This window comes from Plecotus auritus (assembly GCF_963455305.1).
Source record: "Plecotus auritus genome assembly, chromosome: 3".
NCBI classification, from domain to species: Eukaryota; Metazoa; Chordata; class Mammalia; order Chiroptera; family Vespertilionidae; genus Plecotus; species Plecotus auritus.
In genome coordinates, this window is record NC_137772.1 from 178,343,346 (window position 1) to 178,350,551 (window position 7,206).

A 7,206-nucleotide genomic window follows, 5' to 3' on the forward strand; every position below is an offset into this window, starting at 1 on the left:
CCTGATGGGCTGCTCCTCCCTGAGATGTAGGTAGCCGGGGAGGCAGGCCCGCCTGTGACAGCTTCTCTGAGCTGGGAGTTTAGTGCCAAGAAAGCTGCATCTTTGAAATCAGCCCTCAGGAGTCCACTGTTGGGGCTCAGACAGGCCCTCCCCGGGGCAAGCAGGCCTCACTCTCTCTCCCTCCTTCTCTCCCAGGGTCCTACTGGTGTGACTGGCCCTAAAGGAGCCCGAGGTGCTCAAGGCCCCCCGGTGAGTGAGGCCCCCACTCCCTCCCTGACCCAGGTGTGGGGGGAGGGTGCTGTGGGGGCAGCAGCTTCTCTCACACCCGCACCCCTGGCCTCACAAAGACCTGGCCGCAGAGGCTCCACTGTGGTGTTCTGGGATTCACCCCCTCCTCCCTCCTCAGTCCTGCTCCTGCCCCAGTCTGAGCCCATCCCGAGGGAGGGCGCCCCTCTCTGCTGGGGCGCAGGGATTCTGGGAGACAGCCCTGGGTGCTGAGTGCCCCCGCTGCACCCCTGCAGGAGCCCGAGGCAGAGAAGCTACAGCTGCCCAACAAGGCCCTTTCCCCTCTGGCAACTCTTGCCCTTTCCACACCGGCCTCTCGGACCCCCTACATTAAATTCTTGGAGCTCCCGAGGGACCGAGGGGCCAAGGGATTCAGGGGCTCTCCTCTTTTCACATAGGGAGCCACCGGATTCCCCGGAGCTGCTGGCCGTGTCGGACCCCCAGGCTCCAACGTAAGTGCTCTCCTGATTGGTTCCTTATTCCGGGCACGTGAGGCACAGGCAGGGGCTGCCCCGTCTTGCCCAGTCCTGACAGGGCCTCACCCCGTGCCCATTTCCTCTCCTGGGATGCGTAAGGGGAACAGGGGTGACCCCTTTGTTGGTCACGGGCAACCTTCTCAGCTGGCTGGGGCTCGAACCCTCAAACTCTGGCTTGGTGGGCAGGATGCGGCTGGCACAACTGCCTCCGTAACAGACACGCCTTTCTTGTGCGTGCTCCGTACACCGCCCGTACAGGTCACACATCTTGCCCTGAGGGGTTTGCAGTGGAGGGAGGAGAGATCAGGAAAAGCATCCAGCTCACCAGCAACACAGAAGAGCAGGGGGAGCGGGTGCACAGGCTTGGGGGCAGAGGAACTGGGGTTGTTCCTTCCTTGAGGAATGGGGGTGAGGTGGATGGGGGAATTCAGGCCAAAGGGAAGGAGGCAGGAGGGACTCCAAGTAGATTAGAAAAAGCCAAGCATGCAGGGGCTGGAGAAGCCAGGGCTGGCTGCCCGGAACTGTCATGTGGGAGAGACGATCGAAGAGAGAGACTGGGGTGGGGGTGGGGGGGGTCAAGCTGCCCTTCCCAGGGGAACTGCTGTCCTTGGGGCCACGGTGGCTTTGCAGCCCCAACGGGCAAGTGAGTTGAGTCCTCACTTTCTGCATTTGCTCCTTCTAGGGCAACCCTGGACCCCCTGGTCCCCCTGGTCCTTCTGGAAAAGATGGTCCCAAAGGTGCTCGAGGAGACAGTGGCCCCCCCGGCCGAGCTGGTGACCCCGGCCTCCAAGGTCCTGCCGGAGCCCCTGGCGAGAAGGGAGAGCCTGGAGATGACGGTCCCTCTGTAAGTCCCTCGTCAGGCCAGGCCGGGGCTGGCCCAGGGATGAGAGGCTTTTGCGCTCAGAGCAGGGGGCAGGGGGAGGGCAGCAGGGGAGTGGGGTGCGGGGAGGGGAGCAGAGCAGAGACGTTTACTTCCAGGGCAGGAAGAGTGCTGCTCCCTGCAGAGTTGGCAGCCAGCTGGCTGGGTGGCTGGGCCGCTCTGTGCCCTCCTCAAGTTCTCATCTCTCACCTTTCCTCTTAGGGTCCCGACGGTCCTCCAGGTCCCCAGGGTCTGGCTGGTCAGAGGGGCATCGTTGGTCTGCCCGGACAGCGTGGTGAGAGAGGATTCCCTGGCCTGCCCGGCCCATCGGTGAGTGAGGGGTGCCCCTTCCTCTGGGTGAGGGGGGCCAGCCTCAGGCTGGACGCTCTTCACTCAGAGCACTGGGTGTCCCTTCATCAGCCCTTTCCCTGGGGCAGGGACACTAGAGGCCACGCTCACCCTTATTGTCATTGTCCCTTCAGGGCGAGCCTGGCAAGCAGGGAGCTCCTGGTGCATCTGGAGACCGAGGTCCCCCAGGCCCCGTGGGTCCCCCTGGCCTGACTGGTCCTGCTGGTGAACCCGGACGAGAGGTGAGTGGTGGGTCCCACCACGGAGAAGGGGTAACAGGATGGGCCGGGGTTGAGAGGCTCAAGCACCGGGTGCCATGGGAAGGTCGTGATGGAGAGAGGAGACTTAGAATTGGGCGCTCGGGGAGAGAGACAGGAGGAGCTCTGTGGGAAAGCTTTGGCTCCAAAGCCGCAGTTGGACAGAGCCACCTGGGGCTCTGAGAGGAGCAGAGTGGGAGATGGGCAGGGGCAGCTCTAACGGCATCGTTTCCCTTTGCCTAGGGAAGCCCTGGCGCTGACGGCCCCCCTGGCAGAGATGGTGCAGCTGGAGTCAAGGTATCTGGGGTCTCTGTGGGCAGTGGGACCTGGAGGACAGTCCGCTGGGCCTAATAGGTCAGCTGGAGGAGTGGGCTGGGGTCCGAGTTTTGTGTCAGTCTGGAAGTACCTTCTTTCCTTGCCTCTTTTGGAACATTCTTCTGTGAGCCTGAGACCTCTCTCCTGACAGGGAGATCGTGGTGAAACTGGTCCCCTGGGTGCTCCTGGAGCCCCTGGGCCCCCTGGCTCTCCCGGCCCCGCTGGCCCAACTGGCAAGCAGGGAGACCGAGGAGAAGCGGTGAGTACCATGGGAGCCTAGCCCAGCCCAGCCTGATGGCAGACGCAGAGGAGGCCGGCCCTGACCCCGCCTGGCTCTGACGCTGCTCCCACCCTCTCCTCACAGGGTGCACAAGGCCCCATGGGCCCCGCAGGACCCGCTGGAGCCCGTGGAATCCCAGTGAGCATTTGAATGAATGAGTCCCGGACAGGGGCAGGCTGGGGGCGGCAGCGGGTGCTCTGGGATCCTGGAGTCATGGCTCAGGTGAGGCCAGCCAGACCTGACCCAACCTGTGTCTGTCTTGTTCCCAGGGCCCTCAAGGCCCCCGAGGTGACAAAGGAGAGACTGGAGAGGCTGGCGAGAGGGGACTGAAGGGACACCGTGGCTTCACTGGTCTGCAGGGTCTTCCCGGCCCTCCTGTGAGTATTGCTGCCTGTGCTCGGCTCCCCAAGGCCTCCCACTGCTCAGAGCCCACTTGAGTTTCCCAAACTGCTAAGACGTGGTATCAGCCTAAGAAATTTCCAGGACTTCCCAGGGTTGAAGGGAGGAGCAAGTGGGATGGGAATAGGGTAGGGCACATACCTATTCCTCCAACTCCATGATATATGTATTCAAGCCCCCCCATCCTGGAAGATGGGGCCCTGTCTGTGCTGACCTCTGACCTTTGCCTCTTCCTTCTGCACAGGGTCCTTCTGGAGACCAAGGTGCTTCTGGTCCTGCTGGTCCTTCTGGCCCTAGAGTAAGTGGGATGGAGTGAACCTTTCCTCAGGGTGGGGCCAGGGCGCTGGCCAAGCGTCCAAGTGGGAGGGAAGTGTGGCTGCTCCTGGGGAAGCCTTGTGCTCAGCGGCTCACTCTGCAGCGGAGGGAGGACCAGCTCAATGTGACTGTGGCCAGGAAAGCACCTGCGATCACAGGTAGGATGAGCATGCAAGGAGCTCCCAGGAAGAGGAATTACAAAGGAGCTTAGGAAGGCAGGGGAGCGTGAAACCAGTTTGGGGTCTGTGACTGAGAAATGCGGAGATTGGGACAGAGTGGCCAGTGCTCAGGACGGTCACGTAACCGGCCCCAGCTACTCCCGACCGTCCGTCTGCTGATGTCTGTTCTCTCCCTGCCTCTCTCCCTGGCCTGCAGGGTCCTCCTGGCCCCGTCGGTCCCTCTGGCAAAGATGGCTCTAATGGAATTCCTGGCCCCATTGGACCTCCTGGTCCCCGTGGACGTTCTGGCGAAACAGGCCCCGCTGTAAGTGCCCCGACTCCTTCCCTGCTGCCTGGCATGTCCCCAGCATCCCAGAGACTTGAGCTTTTTGGGGCAGCAGCCTGCAGCTAATGGTGATGGCACCCTTTATCCCGGGCTCTCCCTGGAGGCTCCCACGATTGGTGTTGGGAAACAGAAGAGAGGGACTAATGAGGAAATAGGGAAGGTGCTATAGTTTTCTTGGTCCTGGCCTGCTCACCCTTCCCCCACCCCTGGGACTGAGAAGAAAACACTCTAGTGCCTTTTGGCAGGTAGGATGGACACAGGAAGGCACCTCCCCACATTCCAGGCTGACTTCTCCATTTTCTGATGCAGGGTCCTCCTGGAAATCCTGGACCCCCTGGCCCTCCAGGTCCCCCTGGCCCTGGCATTGACATGTCAGCCTTCGCCGGCTTAGGCGGGAGAGAGAAAGGCCCCGACCCCATGCAGTACATGCGGGCCGATCAGGCAGCCGGCAATCTGAGGCAGCATGACGCGGAGGTGGATGCCACGCTCAAGTCCCTCAACAACCAGATTGAGAGCATCCGCAGCCCCGAGGGCTCCCGCAAGAACCCCGCTCGCACCTGCCGGGACCTGAAACTCTGCCACCCAGAATGGAAGAGCGGTGAGCCTGGAGGGCAGGACCTTGCCCCAGGGAGGAGGGCAGCCATTGGGCTTGGCCCCTTCAGAGTCAGGGAGGAGGCACCTCTTAGTGCAGGGCAGAGGTGGGCCTGGAAGGTTCTGGCAGACAGTTGCTCTCCCATTTCACAGCAGAGGAACTGAAGCCCTGGCTCCTGTCCTGCCATGGCTGCCTGGTAGAGTTCCATCCTCCAGGCAGACTCCACCTGCCCTGCTGCTCACGGCCCCATTTAGCACTGACTTTCCCATTCAGGCCCCTTCCCTTGATCCCTCTGTCCCCCCTGCCTTGGGCCACATGTGGCCCTCACACCCTGACCCTTTCTCCCTGGTATACCTTCTGTCTTTGAGCCTCTTGGGAGGGTGCGTCTATGCCTCTCTGAGCCCTGAAGGGGTGTCACCTCCTCCCCTGCAGGAGACTACTGGATCGACCCCAACCAGGGCTGCACCTTGGACGCCATGAAGGTTTTCTGCAACATGGAGACTGGCGAGACCTGCGTCTACCCCAACCCAGCGAACGTTCCCAAGAAGAACTGGTGGAGCAGCAAGAGCAAAGACAAGAAACATATCTGGTTTGGAGAAACCATCAATGGTGGCTTCCATGTGAGTGCCTGGTTGCTCTTGGCCAGAGAGCTCTTCTCTCTCCCTGGAAGTTTTTAGCACCTCGCCCACATTCTCACCAGTTTTCTTTGGGGCCTACAAGGAAGGAAAGGGGAGGAATAGTATTTTCTCCCATTTAGAGGTGGAGGAAGAGGTCTTTGGAGGCTTGCTCTACACCCTGGAAGCAAAACCATCCTCCCTTGACCTGCTTCCCCAACCCCCTTCAGCTCCTCTGAACCCTGGGCCCTGGCGCCCCTGGTCCCATTGAATGTCACTCCCAGGCCTCAAACCACTGCTCTCTGCCCTAACAGTTCAGCTATGGTGATGACAACCTGGCTCCCAACACTGCCAACGTCCAGATGACCTTCCTGCGCCTGCTGTCCACTGAAGGCTCCCAGAACATCACTTACCACTGCAAGAACAGCATTGCCTACCTGGATGAAGCAGCTGGCAACCTCAAGAAGGCCCTCCTCATCCAGGGTTCCAATGATGTGGAGATCCGGGCTGAGGGCAACAGCAGGTTCACGTATACGGTCCTGAAGGATGGCTGCACGGTGAGTCGGCTGCTGGAACTGTCAGAGACGTGACCTGCCTGGGGTCCAGGGGTCAGGCTAGAGCGGGCGGAGGGTTGCCCCCCAGCAGTTGTTGTGGTTCTAAAGTGATGGACTCATCAGAGGTGTGTGTGAGGGGCCATGTAGAGAAGACATGCAGAGTGACAGGTGAGGGAGAGGTGTATGCTGTTCTCCTTGGCTCAGGGGAAATAAGACCTTACCCAGTGTGTCCAAAGACTCTTGTAGAAAGATTCCTGTAATGTTTACCAAAGACTCTTGTAGGAAGATTCCTGTAATGTTTATGGGCTATGAGATGGAATGACAAGGGGGTCACAGGTGGGGAGCTCACTGTGGGGATGGGAAGGAGGAGAAGGGAGGCCCTGCTGGGAAGGACAGGAGTAGAGGTGGAGAGGGTTCTGGCCAGCCAAGAAGAGGTCTAAGAGCACCACATGTGTTTTTCACTTTGTGTTCTGCAATGCTTAGTGTTGGGGTCCTGGGCAGCTGGCATTGGGTTTCAAGGTATCACTGAATAGTCTCTCCTCTCTTTTTTCTTCTCCAGAAACACACCGGTAAGTGGGGCAAGACTATGATCGAGTACCGGTCACAGAAGACCTCACGCCTCCCCATCATTGACATTGCACCCATGGACATAGGAGGGCCCGAGCAGGAATTTGGTGTGGACATAGGGCCTGTCTGCTTCTTGTAAAAACCCGAACCCAGAAACAACACAATCCATTGCAAACCCAAAGGACCCAAGTACTTTCCAATCCCAGTCACTCTAGGACTCTGCACTGAATGGCCGACCTGACCTGATGTCCATTCATCCCACCCTTTCACAGTTTGGATTTTCTCCCCTCTCTTTCTAAGAGACCTGAACTGGGCAGACTGCAAAATAAAATCTTGGTGTTCTATTTATTTATTGTCTTCCTGTAAGACCTTTGGGTCAAAGCAGAGGCAGGAAACTAACTGGTGAGAGTCAAACGCCCCCTGAGTGACTGCCCCCCCAGCCCAGGCAAGAAGACCCACTTCAGGTGCCGGGCGCAGGAACTGTGTGTCCTACACAATGGTGCTATTCTGTGTCAAACACCTCTGTATTTTTTAAAACATCGATTGATATTAAAAACAAAAAAATTATTGGAAAGTATATATGGACTCGAGCTTTGTTCTTTATTTTCCATTAGTCTTGGTTCTGTAGGCGTGACCAGATGGCCATCCGAAGGCTTTCTTTTGTTGACTTTTCAACCAAAGGGAGGGCATTGAGGCCACACTGCCTGGTTCAGTGACCTCAAATGAACACAGACTTGCCTCTTTTTGTAAACATTGGCATTGTGTGGAACCCAGGGGTAAACTGGGGCTAGAGACTAAGATTTGGGAAGGGAAGGACAAAGGAGGGATGACAGTAAACATG

At 58.8% G+C, this 7,206-nt stretch overlaps 1 protein-coding gene across 1 annotated transcript in view; it reads left to right on the top strand.

The window, feature by feature from the left end:
* Positions 1 to 6,941, top strand: part of COL2A1 (collagen type II alpha 1 chain) — a 30,524-nt gene extending 23,583 nt beyond the window's left edge. Inside the window, exons 40-54 of the mRNA XM_080659162.1 lie at positions 196 to 249; positions 684 to 737; positions 1,444 to 1,605; positions 1,843 to 1,950; positions 2,103 to 2,210; positions 2,469 to 2,522; positions 2,692 to 2,799; positions 2,905 to 2,958; positions 3,090 to 3,197; positions 3,464 to 3,517; positions 3,910 to 4,017; positions 4,348 to 4,636; positions 5,063 to 5,250; positions 5,559 to 5,801; positions 6,358 to 6,941. Of these exons, the coding sequence (XP_080515288.1) occupies positions 196 to 249; positions 684 to 737; positions 1,444 to 1,605; positions 1,843 to 1,950; positions 2,103 to 2,210; positions 2,469 to 2,522; positions 2,692 to 2,799; positions 2,905 to 2,958; positions 3,090 to 3,197; positions 3,464 to 3,517; positions 3,910 to 4,017; positions 4,348 to 4,636; positions 5,063 to 5,250; positions 5,559 to 5,801; positions 6,358 to 6,504 (1,839 nt within the window). The 3' untranslated portion in view covers positions 6,505 to 6,941. The remainder of the gene's footprint in view (positions 1 to 195; positions 250 to 683; positions 738 to 1,443; positions 1,606 to 1,842; positions 1,951 to 2,102; positions 2,211 to 2,468; positions 2,523 to 2,691; positions 2,800 to 2,904; positions 2,959 to 3,089; positions 3,198 to 3,463; positions 3,518 to 3,909; positions 4,018 to 4,347; positions 4,637 to 5,062; positions 5,251 to 5,558; positions 5,802 to 6,357) is intronic.
* The last annotated feature ends 265 nt before the right edge of the window (positions 6,942 to 7,206 follow it).